General features: G+C 58.5%; 1 protein-coding gene across 7 annotated transcripts; it reads left to right on the top strand.

The window, feature by feature from the left end:
• Positions 1-1068: 1068 nt before the first annotated feature.
• Positions 1069-20788, top strand: METTL22 (methyltransferase 22, Kin17 lysine). Of its 7 annotated transcripts, XM_077773172.1 has the most exons (13): positions 1069-1108; positions 1203-1378; positions 5319-5459; positions 7514-7879; positions 12503-12577; positions 12665-12809; positions 15072-15143; positions 16199-16308; positions 16451-16504; positions 17104-17184; positions 17377-17479; positions 19252-19420; positions 20678-20788. In XM_077773172.1, the coding sequence occupies exons 3-13, from the start codon at positions 5354-5356 to the stop codon at positions 20711-20713; spliced, it is 1317 nt and encodes a 438-aa protein (XP_077629298.1). In that variant the 5' UTR covers positions 1069-1108; positions 1203-1378; positions 5319-5353; the 3' UTR covers positions 20714-20788. The 7 variants fall into 7 exon arrangements, with proteins under 7 accessions (XP_077629298.1, XP_077629300.1, XP_077629299.1 ...); XM_077773174.1 differs by lacking the exons at positions 1069-1108; positions 1203-1378 and adding an exon at positions 3980-4159; XM_077773173.1 differs by lacking the exons at positions 1069-1108; positions 1203-1378 and adding an exon at positions 4005-4112.
• Positions 20789-21741: the final 953 nt, after the last annotated feature.

The following is a 21741-nucleotide window of genomic DNA, read 5'->3' on the forward strand; positions in this document are numbered from 1 at the left end:
CAGACACTTCCCCCACCGCCGGGAGTTGGGGGGGTCTCACTCTCCTTGAACCTGAACTGGCCTTGAGGCTTCCTGACTGACAGCGTGCAGTGGAAGTGCTGTTGTGACACTTCCCAGGGCAGACGGAAGAGGCCTTGCCACTGCCACCTGGGTCACCAGGAACACTGGCTCTAGGAGAAGCCAAACGCAGGTGAGTCTAGTCGCTGGGCTACCCTGAGCCGCCCCTCCCCCGCCTCGGGGCTGCAAGAAGCCCATGGCAAGTGGAGAGGCCCTGGAGGGTGCCCACCCACATCTGGGATGTTCCAGAAGCCAGCGTGAAGAACTGCCCAGAAGCAGGTCCTCAGCCTCAGCTCCTCCAGCTCTGACCACACGGGTCAGAGACAAAGAGGCCAGATGGATCCTTCCTGAATCCCTGCCCCCACGCATTTATGAGCAGAACAAAATGGTTGCCCTAAACCCTAAGTTTTACCGTTGTTTTCTACTCAGCAGTAGAGAGCCGAAACAGCCTTTGGCATGCATCAGGTGGCCTGGGGAGTCAGAGGTGGTGCGTGCACATAGAAGGCAGTGCCTGGGCTGGGCGCTCAGTTCCGCACTGNNNGGGGAGGGGGGTGGCGAGGGGGGAGCAGGTAGGCAAGCCCAGCTGGGTGTGAGTTCCTGGGCAGTGTAAGTGCACCGGTGGGCGGGGGCTTCGAAGCACACTCTGGAAGACGTGGACCCTCCACGAGCCCCTGGCTGCTCGGTGCTGATTAGATTTGGTCTGTGAAGTGTTCCCAAGATGAAAGGAGCTGCTGCAGAAGCCCTATCATCAAAGGGTATTTGGGACATCTGAGGGTCTCCAAGTGCCGTGCGCTAAAACAGAGGAAAGTGCGAACTGGGGAGGGAAAGAAGACAGAGCACAAAGGCTGGAACAAAATGAAAGGGGCCATCTGCATTCTGACTCTCAGGTAATAATCCCCATTTTCCGTTCTGGGGGGGGAGGGGTGCTGACATCTGGGGGCAGCACTGCCGAGGAGAAGCCGTTGGATAATCCTGCCCTGTGTCACCCAGAAGGAAGCCGGAGCTCCGAGTGCTTGTCCATAGTCTCCGGGGCGAGAGTGCTCGATCCCAGGTCAGCTCAAGTCCAGAACCCAGACCCCAGCCCCTGCCTCCCTTACGCTGACTGCTTGAGGTTCCTCCTGACCCTGCTTTTCTCCATTCTCTAGCCCCTTCCCCATCCACCAAGTTCAGCATTTCAAATCATAACACGTTCTTGGAAGTTTCTATGCAATGCAGCCGCGACGCCCAGAGGAACGATGGCCATCCATCATACCACCGTTTTCCTGGATGCCAAGGCCAAAATCGTACCCCTGCACAGATTTCAAAGTGCCGCCAATAACAGGTAACTACAGCTCAGCCTGAGAGCGTCTCTGCATTTACTTTTGGCACGTGGACGTCATAAAGAAAGGTACTCTGGTAGCACAGTGGAAAAATGCACTTCCCCCTTGTCCGGGCTGGACAGAGTTGAGAATTGCACCTGTTCTGTGCATCACTCTATCTCTCAAAGTGAAGTCAGGGTTCTCTGAACAAACTAACAGCATCATTTTTGCTCCACGTGGGGTCGACACAGACGAATACAGTGGAAAGAGCAAAGGTAAAATAAATAAAATTTTAAAAATAAAAGTTAAAAAAAAGAAACCCTTATGGGGCGCCTGGGTGGCTTAGTCGGTTAAGCATCCGACTTTCGCTTAGGTNAGTGGAAAGAGCAAAGGTAAAATAAATAAACTTTTAAAAATAAAAGTTAAAAAAAAGAAACCCTTATAGGGGCGCCTGGGTGGCTTAGTCGGTTAAGCATCCGACTTTCGCTTAGGTCATGATCTCGCGGTTCGTGGGTTCGAGCCCCGCGTTGGGCTCTGTGCTGACTGCCAGCTCAGAGCCTGGAGCCTGTTTCAGAGTCTGTCACTCCCTCTCTCTCTGACCCTCCCCTGCTCACGCTGTCTCTCTCTCTCTCTAAACAAACAAACAAACAAAAAAAACCCCCTTATAGTTGGTATTTCTTGGGTATTCACAGCATGCCAAGGATGATGCTAACTGCTTTACAAGCATTATTCTACTACCCTTTTCAGATAGGGAGAAGTCTAGCGTGGGTGGCAGATATGAACCAGCAGCTGCTTCTGCCCCCAAGACACTCAAAACCTAGTGAGGGAGACAGGTAAACGGGTCTTGATAACCCGAGTCACAGATGCTCTGATGGGCGGGCATAGAGGACTGAGAGAGCCCAGACACTGGTCAACGTGAGCTGGAGGAAGGTGAATTAGGGAAGGCTTCCTGGAGGAGGTGACCCCAACGTAGGATTGCCACTGGGCCATAACATAAGGTAGGACCCTCATGGCCCACCATGGCAGGTCTGTATCAGGCCTCGTGAATGGAATAAGGGACAAAGTACTAGGGACCAAGCGCCACCAGCTGCCTGTTTAGGAAGGGTCCCGAGAGTCCCCGCGGGGCCCCTTCCGCCCCAGCAGCTCCGGCAGGTGGGCGTGGCTACGGCGCGGCGCCGGCCGAGGCGCGCGGAGGGGGCGTGGCCGCGCCTGCGCGGGNTCGGGCTCCCATGGACCCAAAGCCCAAGTCCCCGCTCGGCCTCAGTGTTCCCTTCCGAGCAAGGGTGTTGGGTGAAGGGGCCCTGTTGTCCTGTGGGTTTCTGCCCCGGGTCCAAGCAGCCCCCTCGGCTCCGGATTAAGAAGGGAGCCCGAGGCCGAACTGACCGCCTTCAGAGAGGGGTTCAGGGAGGCGGCAGGAGAGAAGGAGCCCCGGGGGAGGAGGAGGGCCCTGGGGCCCCTGACTCCCAGCTCTGCGCGCCGTCCCCACACCCCTGGGCGGTGGTCCCTCCAGCTTCCCCGCCTTCACCCCCTGCCCTGTCCCGCGCCTGGCCACCAACCGTCAGAGAAAGCAGACTGCTGGGGGTGGGGGGCAGCCCTGACTGGGGAACCACCGTAGAAAGGGTGACGGCGTCCGGGTCCGGCCCCCAAAGCCTTCAAAGGCCGGCCAAGGACGCGCTTGTCAGCAGGTGCTGGGATGAACTTGCAGCCCCGAGCACGTCAGATGGGGTCCCATCTGCGGTGCCCGTCCCCTCCTCTCCAGCGAGGAGACGGGGCTGAAGCACATCGTTTGCAGCTTTCCCAGACAGAGACTCTGAGACCGCCGTTCCCAGTGGAAAAGCTCCTGTTGCCTTTTTCCGTCTTCCCTCACACTCGTCAATGATTGTTATTATTGCTATAATGACTGATACTTACTCTTGTTCTTTATGTGACCTGGACCTTAAAACCGATCGCTGTCTCCTGTAATCCTCACACAGCCCCGAGGCAGGGACAAGACGGGTCTGTTCCCACACACGGGTTCTAGAAGAAGCCCTTTAAAGGGATTCCTCTTCCTGGGACCCAGTTGTAGGGCACATTTCCCGGAAGCCTGGGTAGTTTGATTTTTAAAACTGAAAATGCAACACAAAACTAAGAGTATGAGTTTTACCTTTGTCTGTATTTAAGAAAAGTTGATGTGTAATTGCAATACCGTGGCCCTTTGTGGGATGTCATTTTTCCAACGAAATTGTGCCGTGAAAGGAAACAGCTTCCTCTGGTTCATGTTTGACTTTTCCCAGCATCGTCACAGGGGATCTTTTCTTTTTTTTTCTTCCACAACTATATGTGGAAGTCCCCAGTTTTCCCCCAAGGACATCTGCCAGTGCTGGGAGAGCCTCGTCTACCTTTAAGGCGTTAAGTACTTTTTTGGGATCCAGCCTAACTTTTCCAGCCCTTATTGGCTGAAGGCTTTTGCCTGAGGTTAGAGCATTTCTCCTCCATCACTGTCATTGGCGTCACGAAATCCTACATCATTTTACTCGCTTCACAGCCTCCATTCACGGCCCACTTGCTCTGTGACCCACTAATTTAACAAGGTGTCAGCTTCTTCACAACGAAATGTCTTTGAAGCTTTTGTGAAACCCTGGCTCCCCCACGGCAGGTCCTTACATGTCGGAACTCCTGTTACATGTGCTCAGATTTTGACCGTTCCGTGCGTTCAGATTGCGAGGACAGCCTCGGTTATCATCCCATTTTCCCGTTGAAGAAATGGAGGCCTGAGAGGTACATGGCATGCCTAGGACACACGGCTGGCGCACACACCTAATCAGGCAAGGAACAGCGCCTGTCAGGGGTTCTGGGCAGGTTTGGGCCGCACGCCTGGAACCATCCCCAGACAAGGAGTTAACAGCTGTGGATCATGGACGATGCTCGGTGCGTTACGCCCCAGTAGCGCTGCACAGTGAGAATGTGGCTGGAGACACAGGTCCGGGGTGGTGACCCAGTCTCCCCCAGGTGTCAGAAGCAGGAGGTGGGAGATGGGGTTCACCCTGCTCTGCCTAGCATCGCAGATAGGGCTCTGCGGGACGGGATGCTGCTTGTGATGCTCTTTGATGAGGAGGACTTTGGGTTTGGGGGCAGGCCTTCCTGTTGGGACCGCTTTGCCTCAGATGAGCTTCTCCAGCTTCAGTTGTTGCTGTGTTACCTGTGTGATTTCCGTATCTGCATATCACCTGTACAGTGAGCGCCCCTGGGTTGCTTTTCTTTTGAATCTACTCTCTTTTTAAATTAAAAAAAAAAGTTTCAAAGCAACAAAGGGCATTGGGCAGCTGGGGTCAACTCCTAGAATAAAAGAGAACTAAAGGGAAAATAAATGCAACATGTAAATTGAATTGAATTTGTAAATTGAATGCTCTTTTAGGCACAACCAGCTATGAAAGACATTTGCTTGAGAATTGGAGAAAGTTGGCTACGGGCAGAGTTTTAAATGATACAAAGGAATCCGTTACCTTAGATCTGCTAACGGCCTTGTGGTTATGCAAGAACATGTCTTAGGAGACACACACTGTAGAGGAATTCGGGGGTGAAATGTCTAGAATTTACTCTCAGTTCGGGGGGCAAAAACCCAGATAGGTCATTTGACCCCATATGACAAGGCGTTGATCCTTGGATCTAAGCAGCTGTTTATTATGCTATGCCCTCAGCTTTCTAGTCTATTCGAAAATTTTCACAATAGAAAAAGTTGGAAGAAATTAAAAGGGAAAGATGTCAGTATAAATGGAAATTCAGATCCCTCACCATAAATTAAAGATGACTATGCAAACACAGTGCAAACAAACAATTCTAGCTGGATTCTTCTTCCTTGCAAAGGCCCTGAGGCTTTCTCCTTTAGGAAAAATTAAGAGACTTGCTAAGGGAAGAACACAAAGCTCTTTAAGTGTCTACACCTTTTGGGACCTGCTGTCCTGAGGACCTGATCTTGCCTTCCAGGTGCTGCTGTCCCGTGATTACGGTGGAGCCCGGCCATGGACGAGGTCACCTTCAAAAGTGACACTGTGCTGTCAGACGTCCACCTCTACACCCCGAACCACAGACACCTCATGGTGCGGCTGAATGGCATGGGGCAGCCCGGTAAGGCCCTGGGTGCATGTGGAGGGGCCCAGCAGACCCCATTTTGTTCGCTGCTTTCTCATACTCCTCTCTTCGGGGCAAAGATTGGGGAGATTGGATTGTTCAGCTGTTAACCTCACTCTACTTTTTTTTTTTTTTTTTTAATATTTATTTATTGAGAGAGCGAGAGAGAGTGTGTGTGAGCTGGGGAGGGGCAGAGAGAGAGAATCCCAAGCAGGCTCACCACTGTCAGCACACAGCCCCACGTGGGGCCAAATCCCACAAACTGTGAGACCGTGACCTGAGCCGAAATCAAGTCAGACGCTCAACCGACTGAACCACCCAGCTGCCCCAACCTCACTTCACTTCTTTTTTTTTTTTTTTAATGTTTTATTTATTTCTAGGAGAGAGAGAGACAGCGCGAGCAGGGGAGGGTCAGAGAGAGAGGGAGACACAGAATCTGAAACAGGCTCCAGGCTCTGAGCTGGCAGTCAGCACAGAGCCCGACACAGGGCTCAAACCCACGAACTGTAAGATCATGACCCAAGCGAAAGTTGGACGCTTAACTGACTAAGCCACCCCGGCGCCCCTCACTCCACTTCTTAAGCGCCCTGGCTTCAGAGAGTAAACTGTGCTTTCCTGAGCACCTACTTTCTGGAGGGGGAGGGGCACCAGGACTTAATGCTGGGAACGCAGAGGGGATGAGCCAAGCCTTGCCCTCAGGGAGGCTGTGGTCCAGCAGGGAGAACGGAAGGGCTCCCTGCACCCCCTCAGTCCGGCCCCCTGCATCGGCCCCCTGCATCACTTATTTGCCTGCAGCCCCTCCCACCCGGGCTCCCTGGCTGTGCTCTGCACGCCTTCCCCCTACTCATCTCCCCCGAAGCCAAGAGGATCTTCTGCAAATGCATATCCTATCAGTGCCCTGGTGTAGATGCTCCAGGGACTCCCCTTTGCTCTTAAAATAAAACCGACTCTTTACCCTGGCCTGTGAGGCCCAGCCTGACGCAGCCCTGCCTGCGGGGCCACACTGATCTTTCTCTGCTCCTTCCCTGTCCCTTCTACGCTGCACGCACTTCCTCCCTCAGCGCCTTTGCTCTTGCTGGTTCTCTACGCAGAAGGTTCTCCCCTCCCAGCCCTGACTCTGCGATTCACCTCACACAGGTGCTCCCTGGCCACCATCCCCGGCTCTGATCTCCCTGTGTTAGCCTGTCTGGGTATGAAATGCTCCCCTTTCCTTGTGTCCTGTGTGGATCCTGAACCCAGGAGCCTGGGCCTCAGCACAGATCCGGGACTGGCCTGGGGCCGGATGGCCTGGGGAGGTGGATGACTTGCACCCCTGCCTCCAGCCTGCCTCTCTGGAACCCGTGCTCTTACTGAAACTTGTCCCAGAGACTTTCTGGCCACCAGATAGGGAGGGCCATTTGGTGTCCTTGTCCTGTCCTCCACATCTTTTTTTTTTTTAATTTTTTAAAAATGTTTATTTTTGAAAGAGAGACAGAGCATGAGGAGGGTAGGGACAGAGAGAGAGGGAGACACAGAACCCGAAACAGGCTCCAGGCTCCAAGCTGTCAGCACTGAGCCCGACGCAGGGGCTGGAACTCACAAGCCATGAGATCATGACCTGAGCTGAAGTCGGACGCCCAACCCACAGAGCCACCCAGGCGCCCCCTGTCCTCCGGATCTTACGAGGTGGAACAATGTCGTGCGAAGGGCATCACTTTAGGAGTTGAGCAGACTGGGTTTGGGTCTTGCCTCAGCCACGTCCAAAGCTGTGTGGCCTTGTCAGCCCACTTAGTCTCTCTAAGCCTCAGTTTCCACATTTGAAAAGTGGAGCTGGTGCCACTATCTTCATAGCAACAAGGAGGGCTGGGATAATGGGCCGAGTGCCTTCCCTGGGGACGCGCGTCAGACGGTAGCTGCTCTCAGTGGCCCCAGCCTCTCGGCCAAGGCCAACAGGCCTTTTCTGTGGGCGTTAGGATGCCTCTTCCTGGCATCAGGAAGGGTGGAAATCAGATTTTCTGGAAGGAGAAGACAGCTTGGAGATAGTCCCCTTGTGTGTTCATCTTGCCTTTCAGTTTTCCTGTCCCAGTTCAAGCTTCTGTGGACCCGAGACGCTCAGACAGACTCAGGGGCCGCGGGTGGCGGTCACAGCGCTGTTCCCGCAGAGGAGATGCCTACCCCCGGGCCGGGCAGCGCCGGGTGCCCTCGGGGCAGTGGCTGTGGTGCTGACGGTACTGACACCACCGGCCGGGCGGGGCCGGGAGCGCAGCTGGACGAAGACGGGGACTTGGACGTGGAGAGGAGACCACGGGCTGCTTCGGACCCCGAGCCAGCAGGGCCCCCGAGAGACAAGGTGCATCCCATGATTCTAACGCAGGAGGAAGAGGACACACTGGCAGACGGAGCCGGTGAGGGCCGCCCCCAGGATATCATCAGAATCGGTAAGTGCAGGCCCTGCGGGCGGCACCGCGGCATCATCACAGCCCAGGCCGTGTGCACAGGCCCAGGCCCCGTGTCCTGGGACCAGCCAAGGTTCCGGAGCCAGCTCCGCTGGGACAGAGCAGGGGGGAGCCACCGCCAGCAGGGGGAGCTGTCTGGGACACGCAGGCCCCTCCTGCTCCAGACTCCTCAGCGGCTCCCCACTGCCCTCGGGATACAGGCCAGGCCGCGGGGCTCAGCTCACACGGCCCTGCCTGACGTGGCCGTGTCACCACACACCCTCAGTGTGCTGTCTCCCTGTGGCCTCTGCTCTGCTCCACCCCCTTGGAGAGCCTGCCCCCAGCCTCTTCTGTCTCAACATGTTGCTGGTTGTTGTATCAGCTTAGCCATCGCCTCCTCCAGGGAGTCGTCATTTTACTCCTCTTCCATCGATGTTCTGATCTAAGTCTGTGTGCTGGGGCCATGGGTCAGGGTGGAGTTTGTGGAAGACTTGGCCAGCAACAGGGAGCCACGGGAGATTCCGGAGCCAGAGTGTGGCCGGGGGAGAAGAAGGTGGACCAGAACCAGTCTGGAGGAGGCCTGTGGGCTAATCAGACAGCCTGGGAGCTAGAAGCCAGCTGGGAAGGGGGAGGCAGTGACGTGGCCGGAGGAAGGCAGGAATGAGTTCTGGCGGGCGTGCAGGGGCAGCACCACGTGCCCACCGCCGGGCACCAGGGCCTGGTGACACCAGGATTTCAGGTCTTGGAAGCAGGCACGGTAGAAACGCCAGGAGCGGTAGGGAGCCGGGGCAGGAAGTGAGCCGCTGATGTTAAACACCTGTCACGTTTAGACATTTTACCTGCGTCTCGGCGGCCCTCCTCTGGGCTCGGGGGAGCATACAGATGAGGGGGTGACGAGCCCGAGGCCGTGCAACTGGGTGGCCACGAGGGAGGTTCTGAATCCATGTCATCCGTCTCCACAGCCAGGCCTCTTCCCACCCCGACACTGCTCGTTTTGGGGGAAAAGAGCTCTGAATTGAGTCTATCCGTTGAGATGCAGGGTCCCTAATGGTATGTGAGGTCCCAGGACAGCTGGGCGCCCTCTCAGAAGCAGCAGCAGCTCTTCTCCGTCTGCCCAGCCACACAACAGATAGTTACGGAGTGTCTGCTTGGTACCAGACCGACTGTTCTAGACTCTTCCATTGGGGGTGATGTGGAATCCACACCAGACCTCTACTCCATGTTCTCCATGGATTACTTCTATTCCTCACAGCCTTTCCAAGTGTGAGCATTCCCATTTTACAGATGTGGGATCGAGGCTCAGAGAGGTTGAGGAACTTGCCCAGGTCACACAGCCAGTCAGTGGCAGAGCGATGATTCATACTCAGGTCTGTCCAACACCACAGCCTATGTTCTTACTCAATGTCACATGATGAGAACATTAGAAAGTTCTGTTCTGGGGAGCTCTGGGGGTGGGGGGGGGGCACACGATGATGGCTCATTTCGCTCTCATCCATCACCTAATTGGCCTCCCTGAGCAGAGAGTGGCTGACACGGTTATTCATACCAAGGATTTGGCTGTGGTGTGTGTGTTTAATGTCCTGAGGATTTACCATCTTGCAAACTGAGAACAGAATCCCGCAGCTGAGGGCCAGCGTGTGGCCGGTGGCCGGCCAGTGTCCTGCACCTCATGGTGGGGGCCTTTCCTTCCAGCAAGCGCCCCGAGGGAGGGGAGTGCAAGGCGATTCAGTGAGCTCCAGCAGTGATCTCTTGTTCCAGTGTGTGACCTCAGGGACCAGGCTTCGGACTCCGACACCCGGCAGAGCTGGGCTTTGACCCTCCACCCTCACCAGCCTGGTGATCCCTGACAGGTGTCTTGCCCACCCAGAGCCTGTTTTCACACCTATGCCACGGGGTCCCCGGGGGAACTGCCCTTTGATGAGAACTCATCAGTCATGCCCAGTGAGTGGGTGCTTGGGCGGACGCCAAGCTGAGGTCTGTCTCCTGACCACCCTTCTCCTCCGGGCTGTGAACCAAGTCGTTGTTTTCAGGGGATGGACCCATCTGAGAAGCCGATTAAAAAATACCCCAACAGAAGCAGAATCGTTTCCAGGTCATTTCAGGGGACTGTCAGAAACCTAAAAACCTTTATCCATGGACCTGCTAGGAATCCACAGACCCAAGGTTCAAAGTAAATTATGATCGTTTTCTCTGCTTTATAGATAAACTGAGACCCGAAGAGAAGAGGAGGGGGCAGGGCTGGGACTGGGCTGTCAGCTTCCGAGGCCCAGCGAATTGGGCAAGTCCCTTAACCTCGTTTCCTCGTCTGTAAAATGGGTGTGACTACTTCTGATTGTGAAGGACGAAGGGATGACTCACGAAGAGCTCTCAGCACAGTGCCGGCATGCAGTGTAGCCGTTCCATCAGTGTGGCCGCAGTGCCGGCACGCGGTGGAGCTGTCAGGCAGTGTGGCTGCGGTGGCGGCACGCGGTGTAGCCCTCAGGCAGCGCGGGCTGCGCTAGCGCCGTCCCTGGGCCCTGGGTGTGGGAGGGAGGCTGGCTGAGGGGGGTTCCTGCAGGTCTAGAGGCACAGACCGGACTCTGAAACTTGGTCTCCCTTTGTCTGCTAAGCCTGGTTTCTCTGCGTGTAGTCCTCAGGCAGGAGGGGACCCACGAGGAGAGACCGGGCCGCACCGGGGGATGCTGCAGGGTGGGGCTGCGGGTACTGGGGTATGTGGGCCAGGGGCAGCCGCCACCGAGGTCTGGAGCAGGACCACACAGGCGGGACCGGGGAAGCCTCTTCGCTGCCCAGCCTCGGCTACAGCCTCCAGCCTGCCAGAGGGGTCCCCTGCCCCGCACTCCTCACCCCGCGTCCTGGGCCCCTTCTGGGTCCCGCCACACGCCTCACCTCTGTCAGCTCGCTTCCTCCCCTGTAAGGGAGCCCCCAAGCCTGTGCCACTGGTGGTTTTGAGGGGTAAATGGGAGGTTGCTCTCGGGGCATTTGGCCCAGGGCCTGGCCCTGGAGAAAAGGTGTTTTTCCATAGCTTTTACAGCCACAGTGTTGTGCCTTGGCCTCAGTGTGCACATCTGTAAGTTGGGGCGATGATGGCTACTTTGCAGGGCTGCTGTCAGGATCAGGTACAGCCTCAGTGGCCCCTGGCTGGCTCGGGGGCATCTGTCCAGGAAGTGTTCAGTGAAGGGACCCTGCTGGTGGGCGAGTGTGTGTTGGGCTCCTGCGGCCTGAAGTCCTGAAGCAAGCGTGCCATTGCCAGAGGCGGCCTCTTCTAGACCACTGGGACCCAGTCCAGCTGAGGTGCTGTGGCACAGTGCGTCAGTCACCCATTCAGGGATCAGATCGGAAGTCCACGTGTAGGTCATGGGTCAGATCCACCCGGGGAAGCCCGCAGAGTGGCGGCCAGCTTCCCAGGAGGCGCGCATACAGCCGGTCTCTCCCCTGGCCGGGGATAGGTGGCTGCTGCTTCCGTTCAGCACCAGAGAGGTGGCCTCTGTTCTGGACCCCACTAGCAGGGGTGGTGCTCGCCTTTCACGGGACTCGCTGAGACGCCGGCACTCTGAGAGCTCGGGGCCCCTCACCTCCTCAGGCAGACCCCCACCAACCCACCCCCACTTCGGACTCCGCTCCTGTGGTGAACCTGTGGTCTGATCTGTGAGAGGCTGGCAGGCACGCGGAGCTGTGCCCTGTGTGCCTGCCGCCCTGTGTGTGGGCCCCAGGGTACGCGTGCCCCCCGTGTGCAGGCCCCATGGTACACACGCCCCACGGTACACATACCCCCCTGAGTGTGTGCCCCATGGTGTGCATGCCTCCCATGTGTGTGCCATGCGCATTTCCGTCTGGTGATCATCACCATCTTGTCCAGAGATACGGTAGCCAGCTCTGATTTAAAATTTTTTTTGTAATGTTTCATTTATTTCTGAGAGAGAGAGAGAGACAAGCATGAGCAGGGGAGGGTCAGAGAGAGAGGGAGACACAGAATCCAAAACAGGCTCCAGGCTCTGAGCTGTCAGCACAGAGCCCGACGCGGGGCTCAAACCCACGAACCATGAGATCATGACCTGAGCCGAAGTCGGACGCTTAACCGACTGAGCCACCCAGGCATCCCAGCCAGCTCTGATTTAACAGCAAAGATATTTGCCATTTTCCTTTTGCCCTTTGGTCTCATATTTCTGTTCTCTCCCTGGCCCCTGTACCGCCACTGATTGTACCGGAGTGTATTTCATGCTTGAGACTTCTTATCATAGTTTACCTGAGAAAGGATATAAGCTCTGAATGACTGTTGACTTCTGGTGTGGTTGTAAGCGTAAGAAAATACTTGGAGTGCACTATGACTGTCACCAGCATACAGGTGACCAGAACAACAGAAGGACATTGTGACGTGAGGTGCAGTTATGGAACGTTATGGACTGGGGTGTTTGACCAGGTGGGACCGGGCCCCACGGTGATGCTAGCTTCGGGCTGTGGGGCGGAGACACCGGTTCTCTGAGCAGCCTCACGCCCCCTCCCAACCCGACCCCCGTGGCCTGTGTTTCTGCCACTCTCTAGAAAGCCTGGCTCCGGCGCCCATCCTGCTGTGTGGGCAGATGCCATACACCCCGTCTGTCCATGTTCTGTCCGTCTCCATTTTCACAGTGGCCCTTTCTCTTTTGGTCTCCATCCTGTCCAGAGCACACCATGGCCACCCCCCTGGAAGATGTCGGCAAGCAGGTGGGTAGGTCCCGCCACTCCCTGGGGCCCTGTGGGGTCTGCCCGGAGCCTCCGTCGCCCAGCATCCCCGGTCCGTGTCTCCTCCAGGTGTGGCGGGGCGCCCTGCTCCTGGCCGACTACATCCTGTTCCAACGGGACCTCTTCCAGGGACGCACCGTGCTGGAGCTCGGGGCGGGCACGGGGCTGGCCAGCATCGTCGCAGCCACAGTGGCGCGGACGGTCTATTGTACAGGTAAATACAATTTACTATTATGCTGCAAAGCCCAGATCATTCAACAGAGTGCACTTTACGGAGCGCCTGCCCGTGATCTGTCCACCAGGGTCCTGGCTGCGGGAGACCCAGGAGCGGACAGAACAGGTCAAGTCGCTGTCTGCAGGGGGCTTTGCGATCATTACTTGACCTGTTTGTGTGTGTTTTTTTCCAGTCCTTTCCCTTGGGGTGTTTTGAGCACACCTAATCCCAGACAGTAGCTGAGACCAGACTGTTCTGTGCTGTGTGTTGCCAAAAGTGTCAAGGGCATTTTCCAAAGTCATTAGAAATTATTTATAAGTATGACTTTTATTGCCCAGGTAATATTTCCTCTTTTTTTTTTTTTAACCATTTTCCTAGTTCTGGGCATTTTGGTTGTTGCCATGGGTTTAGGTGTTTTGTGTTTGTTTCACGACTGTCCCTTGCACCGCGGCGAGCGTGCCCCACTGTCCAGTAGTCCCCTGGCTGCACTCCCAGAAGCATGTATGACCCTTTTTAAGCTTTTGCTTCATATTGCCGAGAGGTTTCTCTCTCTGTTTCTTCTTTTGAAATGATATTAGATGGGCGTGGAAACTGCTAACATAGGACAGCAAGAGCCGTGTAGCCCTCCCCCCGCTCCCCGCAGGGATGAGTCTTACGTGACCGTAGTTCAGCGGTGAAGCCGAAAGCCTGACACGGGGGCAGTGCTCTCGGCCCCCCACTGGCCTGCACGCCTGGGCACAGGGGACCCCGCAGTTCACTAGGGGAGTAGCTCCTCAGCTCGCGACGCCGCGCCTTAGATCTTTAGTGGCTCCTAGGCGGGAAGGCGCACCTGCTCCCGTGGTCTGCATTGCGTTGACGCCTCGTCTGCATGCTCGCGGCACTCATCTTTTGCGTCTGAGACCGGAAAGGGAAGCCGGGGGTGGCCTGGGGTGCAGGCACGCTTGGCAGGCACCGTGCAATGGCCGCTGGCCGGGAGTCTGCAGGGCGGCCCCCCTCTGCTCCATTGCTGGGGCGGTCGCGTCAGCTGCCAGCGAGCACTTCCCAGAGTCAGGCCGAAATGCACCCGTGCCTGGGGCCAAACGGCAGGACGTGACGTAGCTGTCGTACCCGAGAGGGGGTTTCCCGGCACCAAGAAGACAGCTTGCGTCTAGACCTCAGCCTCTCACGTGCTTCAGCACCTGCTCGTAACTTCACAGCGAGCCTGGGCTTTCGCCAGGGAGCCAGCCACCATCCCTCGTCCAGGTGGGCCGACCAGGCTAAGGTCGGGTGGCTGGCCCCGGGTCATGCACACAGCGACCGTCATGTGGGGAGGGGGAGGGTGCCAGTTGCTCATGCTTTTCTCTGTGCGGCAGACTTCTGAGAGCTCCCTCAGCGGCCGGCAAAGGGATAACTAGGGGGCAGCCCCGGGGCTCTGGACTCCCACCGCCCCCCCTTGGCCAAAGCACTCTCCTCACTCCCTTTTTAGAGTAGAATCCCACATGAGATCTGTCTGGACAGGGACTGCCGACTGCCGTAAGGACATAGGAGCTGCCCCTGGCCGTGTGCTGTCAGCCACATACCATCGGTGTCCTCTTGAGCCGGTGGCCTAGGGAAGGGGTGGGTGGGCCCCTGTGGTGAGTGGGGAGCCCCCCACGGCCGGGCTGGGCGCGCTCCCCGAGTCTGCCGTGGGGGATAGGCCAGTCTGGGCGTCCACAGCCATAGTAAGCCAGGCACACGTCAGCACACAGCCTTCTGTACCTTCCACACATACGTTGTCCTGACTGAATATGAAGTTTTGGTAAAATGCCCACACCCCATGCCCCATCAGGGATGCACGGCTGTGACTGGGTTCTGCTGAAATGGTGAGAGACGCCACCTCGTCAGAGAAGGGGAGGGAGGCTCAGGACACACGGATGGCCGAGGCGGCGAGTCATGCACTAAAGAGCGTGCCTCCAGCTTGTCGAACCTGCTCTGTCTCGATTCTTCACATCCGCACACCCGCGCCTGTCACACACGCCAGCCGCACCGGGAGCCCCCTCTCCCTGTGGAGTGTGCGCAGAGTCGTCCCCACCAGCACTGCCGTCTCTTAGATGAGGGAAGGGCCATCAGGAAGAGCCTGAGGGGCGCGCGCTGAGTTGTGGTGTGCGCACCCAGGACATGTGCTGCCCTTCATCCGGGGCCTGTCTGCAGTCACGCCGTCGGCCCAGCCCTCTCCAGGCAGACTCCTGGCACAACAGCGTGGTCACAGCCCGGGCTTTACGGCGTGCCCTTCTGTCATTCCAGATGTTGGTGCAGACCTCCTGGCCATGTGCCAGCGAAATATTGCCCTCAACGGCCACCTGACTGCCGCTGGAGGTGAGGCCCAGTGGGTCTACCTGAGGGGGCGGGGTTCCCGGGCAGGTGGGACGGGCACCCTGCACCGTGACACTGGGAGATGGGGTCTGCCCGCCGCCCTCTGGGCACAGCCCTGGCTTCCTGGGACTTCACCTCTGCGGACCCTGTCCTCGCTCCCTCTCCTCCTCCCCACGCCCCCTGCCGTGTCCGTGTTAGCTCGCCCCCTCCTGGATGCCACGGTGGCCCCCACCTGGTCTCCCGGCTCTTTGTCTGACCTGCCCAAGGTGTCATCCGTGAAGCCTCTGGAGTGAAGATGAAAGCCTGACCCCTTTAGTCCCCACTGGAAATCTTCCAGGGTGAAGACCGAGCTCGCCCTCTGGCCCCTGCCGGCCCCTCCTCCCTTTTCCAGCCATGGTGTGGCGAGCCAGGCACCCCGGTCACGAGCCCTGCCCTCTGCCTGCCCGTCACTACCGCCTGATTGGTGGATTGCTGTGCCACCCGCAGAATCCGCTCACGTGTCAGATTCTGCCCAGCTCATGCCGGCAGCTGCCCCTCCCTCACTGTTGCACCCAGACCCTTCCTGAGCAGCCGGGGCGCTTTCCCACTCAGATCAGGTCACTCCAGCCCCCAGGCCTCAGGCCCTCCGGCCGTCTCGCCTGCTGTCTGAGTGGACCCCGAACTCCTCCACTTGTCCCAGATCCTGCTGGGGTCTGGCCCCGCCACCCGCGGCCCCTGCCTCACTGGTCTCCCTCTGTTCTGGTCACCGTGGCCTATCTGAGGGTCTCCTCCAGGCCTTCGAGCTGCTCTTCCTGATGCTCAGAGCTCCAGACGAGGTCACCGCTCCCTAGCAGAGCCTCCTTTTCAGCTTGAACCACCGCATTTTGATGAGTCTGTGACTGGTTGATCTGCTTCTGACACCCCACTGGGCCACAGGGCCTGTGTGATCTCCCCCCCACCCCATATTTGTTGAATGCCTAAGGAAAGAAAGGGGAGGAGTAGGCGTGCCTCACCTTCTCTTTGGAGCCTTATCTGCACCCCCGTCTGACACCTGAGCTGCTCTCTCCCCCTGTGCCCAGCAGGTCCTGGTCCTCAGCTCAGTGCCCTGACCACACCGCCTTGTCGGCTACCAGCCAGTCTCTCCTGGGCTGCTGGTCCCTGAGGACAGGGACACGTCTCCTAAGCCTTGGTATTCCCTGTGTCCCTTGCAGGACCTGATGCCTAGCACCATGTGCTGGGGGGATGGGGAGATGTCGGTGTAGACGGGAGGGTTGTCTTCTTTCCCGCTTGTTATTACAGTGTGGACTTTCTGCCTGCTTCCACTCCTGCAGGTGGTGTAATTAAGGTCAAAGAACTGGACTGGCTCCAGGACGACCTGTGCACAGGTGTGTGCTTCCCCGACCCCGCCCCGGTGGCCTCACAGCCCCTCAGCCCGCAGCCACTTCTGTCCTTCGGCTGATGCATGTCAGCTGCTGGCATCTTCCACCCGTGCTGTCACTCAGACTCCGGGGTCCCCGTATAGTAGGCACGGTGGCCCCTGAGCTACAGGTGAGGCCTGATGCTCGGGGCCAAACACCTGCCCAGGGCTGGGAAGCCACCTGCACACGGCGCTCTGTCCTGCCCAGAGGACCACCCCCGGATGGGCGAGTTTTCTGAATTGATCATCCAGGCTGTGTCAGCCCTGCATGCTTGTGTGAACAGCTCCCTTCTCGGGTGTCAGGTGGGAGGTCATTGCTTGTCAAGGTCTGTCACCTGCTGAGCACTCAGCGCTGTAGCCCCCAGCCAGCCTTGAAGGCAGCGTCTGGTAGCGTCCGCTCTTCTGTGAAACTGACCCAGAGAGGGGAGGCAGCTTCCTCAGCACCACACAGGAGTTCACGGGGCAGCAGTGCCTCCCCTGGATGGGGAGGCAGACCCCGGCTGCACACGGCCCGTGCCAGCATTTGGCCCTGCCTGGTGGTGCAGAGTGGCCTGTCCTCTTCCACAGACCCAGAGGTCCCCTTCAGCTGGTCGCAGGAGGACATCTCCGACCTGTACAGCCACACCACCATCCTGCTTGCGGCCGAAGGTGAGGCGCCCTCCCCCCTGCGGAGCCCTCCTGGCTTCCCGGGTACCCACCACACCGCCTGTGTTTCCAGCCTGAGCAATGTCGCCGTGGCACATTCATAGGGACTCGGTCCGGTGCCGGGGGTCCTCCAGGGGCAGGTCTCCCGTTGGTGGTGGGTTTTCCCCTCACGCCTGGTTCCCACCCCCCCCGCAGTGTTTTATGACGACGACCTAACCGATGCACTGTTTACAACCCTCTCCCGCCTCGCTCACAAGCTCAAGAATGCCTGCACGGCCATTCTGTCTGTGGAGAAGAGGTGAGCCCTGCGCCGTCCTGACGCTCACATACGGGGCGCCTGCCATGTGCCGGCCAGTGCTGCCCTTCCCACACGTGACCTCACGCCACCCACCCACCGGCCCTGTGCGTACGTGCCGCCCGCCTTGCAGGTGGCGGGGATGGCGGAGGGGAGGCGGGGAGCCAGTCCGGCTGGTCTGTGTGTGGACACGCACTTGAACACAGCCGTTCCACGGACGCGTGGCCACTGTGCTGTTGAGGGCCTTTCTGAACTTCCCCTCTGGGCCGCTGTCTGTCTCCTCAGCACCCCAGGCCTCTGTCTGTCTGTCCTCTCCTGATGTAAACAGAGCCCCTCCATCCTGAAGCACTGGGCTCCCGCTCAGGGAGTGTCCATTCCGTGGTAGAAGCAGGCGCCTCACACGGTTTTCTCCCATCATATGGTAGACCACGACTTGTCTTTTTTTTTAAATGTTTGGTTTTTTTTGAGAGAGCGCAAGCAGGGGAGGGGCAGAAAGAGAGGGACAGAGGTTTGGAAGCAGGATCTGTGGTGACAGCCGCAAGCCCACCCTGAGGCTCGAACTCAGGAACCGTGAGATCATGACTGAGCCAAAGTTAGACGCTCAGCTGAGCCACCCAGATACCCCCAGGCCACAGCCTTTTGGAAGGCAAGTCACAATATGTAGCAAAAGCCAAAAACCTGGGCTCCCGGCTGGCTCAGTCAGTAGTCTGCCACTCTTGATCTCAGGGTTGTGAGTTCACGCTCCATGGTGGGTGTAGGGATTGCTTACAAATAAAATCTTTAAAAAAAAAGAAAAAAAGGCCATAAAACCACTTAGTGAGCCAGCAGTGCCGCATCTAGGAATCCGCCCTGTGGAAGCAATCACGGCTGTGTCCACACCGTCTATCTGGGCGTGCCTGTCGCAGTGGCATTTGTACCAATCATGTTGAGGAGCCCCTTTGAGGCACGCGTGGCCGCTGCCAGTGTGTGCATCTCACTTGGGTACTGGTTTTATTGTCCACCAAGGGAGAGCTCGAGACCCTTAGGAAAAGGTGAACCTGACTGAATGTTGGAATGGTCAAGAGTTACAATGAAATCTGTTCCAGGTGAAACAAAGACAGAGGAGGCTCTATGTTTCTGAGGTGCAGGCGGCCCTGTCCCCGGCAGAAATGCCCGGCGGCTGGCGTTAGCTTTTTAAGGATGCCACCGGCTGTGCGGGGCGGCCGAGGCCTCGGCGGTGTGAGCTGGTGGTGGCGGAGTTTGGGCGCTCAGCTCTCTGTTGGAAATTCTTTGTAGTGAAAATCTTCGGAGGAAAAGGGAAAGAGGCGAAGAAGTTGTTTCGGGTTGGGGTGTAGGAATGGCCCAGCGGCCGGGCTGTCAGGGCCCTGGAAGGAGCTGTTTGGGGTCACCCCTCCTGGCCCCCCACCTCCCATCAGCCTTCCGAGGACACTGCTCGGAGGCCCCTGCCCTTCATCTCCTTGTCACATAGACAGTCACAGGCGCCCGTGATGAGAGGTATGCGACAGGCAATGTTCTTTGTCCACCTCCCGCACTACTTCGTGGCCCTGGACAGGGCCCGTCTTTCTTTCGGGCGGTGGTGACTCAGGCACCCGACTCAACTTCCCTGAGCCTCAGTTTCCACATCTGTGAAGCGTCCACCTCCCAGGCCCTCCTGCAGATTTGGGAAGGAAGGGAGCACAGCCCTCCGCACTCCGGGAGCACCCACCAGTGGGGCGTGTGGCTGGGGAGGCGGCGGGAAGGCGAGCGAGGCCTGTGTGTCGGCTGCGTGTCTACAGGCTGAACTTCACGCTCAGACACCTGGACGTCACGTGCGAGGCGTACGAGCACTTCCGCTCCTGGCTGCAGCGGCTGGAGAAGCGTGCAGACAGCCGGCTGCGCTTTGCGGTGGAGCCGGTGGAGGCGTCCTTCCCGCAGCTCCTGGCCTACGAGCGCACCCGGCAGCTGGTAGGTGCGGGCCTTGCTGCCCTGCGCGCCGCTGCCCACCCGGGCCCTCCGCACAGGCGCCCCCGCCCACCCGGGCCCTCCGCACGGGCGCTGCACGCTGGTGCTGCTGGGGCGCTCACAGCCAGGGACGGTGCTGGGGTCTCCCTGTCCTGAGGGCCCACCGGGTCTGCAGGTGGGCCTGCAGGTCGCCTGTCACCCTGGACTTCCGAGGACGTCCTGTCCCTGCGGGCACTTCAGACTCCGGAGGAAGCAGGGCCGAGCGCAGGTGGTGGTTGGGGTCGCAGGGAGTCAGTCGGGCACTTGGCCGAGTTTTCGATGCAGGAGCCGCAGGGCTGGAGGCCACACTTTCTCGCCGTGGAAATGTGCCGGCCTCCCAGACGGGGCGGGTTTGTTTGATGACCAGTGCCCTTCCAACCAGGCCCACTCGGCCCATCAGACCGGGCCTGGGTAACCCTCCTGGTAAGGGTACACGGGGGCCAGGTACTGGCCCAGCTCCCCCTCCCCTGCCTCAGTTGCTGCCCAGACCAGGTAAGCCACCCCGCCAGGCAGCAGGGAGCTGGGCCTAATCACTTCCTGTTACAGTTTAAACCCGCCTGGTGGGGGAATCCTGAGAAGTTAAAATTACCCTTGAAAGTCACTCAGAGCTACCGGGTGCTCCAGGTCCAAGGTCTGGGATTGATGTCTTCGTTCTCCTTGCCTGTGGCCTGGGAGCCCTCCCCCTGGGTGTGTGGAGAGCAGGCCCGGTTCTGAGGAGCAGAGGGCAGGACGCGGGCTCACAGGGAGCCCTGAACTCGCGTGGGTGCCGTGGAGAGGAGCGACCTTGTGTGCATGGCTCCGCCGCCTCCCCACGGACCGCAAACGGCCTGCCTCTGCCCGTGAGGACGGGAGGTTTCCGCCGGGACTGGGTGTGTGTGCAGCCTCTCCACCCGCGCGTGTCAGGAGGAGTGCACGCGGGCGGGAAAGTCAGCAGTCACCGGGGGCGGCACTCAAGGTGCCCCCAGATGGAAAAGCCGTGGCTCGTGCCATTCCTCAGGCCCATCTCGATTGTGTGACGTCCGATGCATCTTGGGTCAATGCCAGGGCTTGTCCGGCCTCCGTGGTGCAGCAGGAGGAGCCGCCAGGGCAACAGAGAGTCAGGAGGCAGTGCCCGCGCCTGTGGTAGCTGGCGGCTGCCTGCGCGCCTCGTGGTGGGCCGCCTCCTCTCTACCCGGGGGTCTCTGCGCGCCTCGGGAGCCCCGCTCTCTCTGTTTGCCACAGGAGCTCTGGAGGATCTGTGTGGAACCCGTGACGTGACCCATCGCGCCCCCGGCACGGCTCTCGACTGTTCTCAGAATACATTTCTAATAAAATCAAAAGCTCTCAAAGCGACATGCTTGAGATTTGATCATTTTAAAGATGTGGCCCGTGCACTTGACAAGCCCCAGGACTGTGTTCTGGGGGCCGTTGCCCCCCAGCAGCCAGGGAGCATTCTTGCTCCAGGGGCTGGAAGTGCGATTTGTCCTGTGTTTCTTACGCTGCCGGCTTGTCGTCCATCCATGCTCTGGGCTGTCTCGGGGGCTTGGGCAGACGCTCTCCACTCGATTCCACGTGACTGGATTACTTACCTGGCAGCCCCTGGGGGCAGGGGCCCCGGGCCAGGCCAGGGCATTCAGTGCCCCCGTTACCTGCTTTCAGATGTGTTTCATGTGCTCGCCACGGCTGCGGCAGTGACACCTCAGAATGAGATGCAGCAGCTTCATTTCCTTCAAGGCTGCCTTGCTCAGCCCCTGTTCCTCTAGGGAGGCCCCTTCAGAGGAGGCCACGGGGCTGGCCGGGTGCCCTTAGTTTCTGTTTTCACTCTTTAGAACCTAAATCGTGTGAGCTTAGAACAGAAGGAGCTGCTCTTCCCCACCTGTGTGGCCGCCCCGGCATCTGTGCCTCGGTCAGCGTCACGGCCTTCCCTCCCGGAGCCCAGTTCCCCTCCTCCCCGGGGGCTCCCTGCTCGCCCGCATCATAGGAGCAAATCTCTGTCTGCTGTCTTATGTCCCGTGGCCTCCTGTCTCCACCCCTGCCTGTTGCTTTACGCCCTTTCCCACCATCTCCCCCTCCTCCTCCTGCTGCCTGGGCCCCAGGCCAGCATGTCCCCATCCCTGTCCCGCACCCACAGCCCAGAGAGCCTCCTGGCATCTCTCTGCCTCTCCAGCTCTGTTCAGACACTGGATTAACTCACCACATTTCCCGACAGCCAGGACTTAGTAGCCTGGTTACACCCATCGAACAGGTGAGAAGACTACAGCTCTAAATGGACGAAGTCTCCACAGGCCAGGGCCCTGTCTGTCTGA

The sequence above is a fragment of the Crocuta crocuta genome, unplaced genomic scaffold, assembly GCF_008692635.1.
Source record: "Crocuta crocuta isolate KB4526 unplaced genomic scaffold, BGI_CrCroc_1.0 scaffold16, whole genome shotgun sequence".
NCBI classification, from domain to species: Eukaryota; Metazoa; Chordata; class Mammalia; order Carnivora; family Hyaenidae; genus Crocuta; species Crocuta crocuta.

Excerpts from the sequence above, each read along its gene's own strand:
- METTL22 (XM_077773172.1), top strand. The coding sequence starts at position 5,354 with ATGGACGAGGTCACCTTCAAAAGTGACACTGTGCTGTCAGACGTCCAC. Across the intron at positions 12,810-15,071 it reads GCGGACGGTCTATTGTACAG|ATGTTGGTGCAGACCTCCTG; the intron begins GTAAATACAATT and ends CTGTCATTCCAG. Across the intron at positions 19,421-20,677 it reads ACGAGCGCACCCGGCAGCTG|GAGCTCTGGAGGATCTGTGT; the intron begins GTAGGTGCGGGC and ends TGTTTGCCACAG.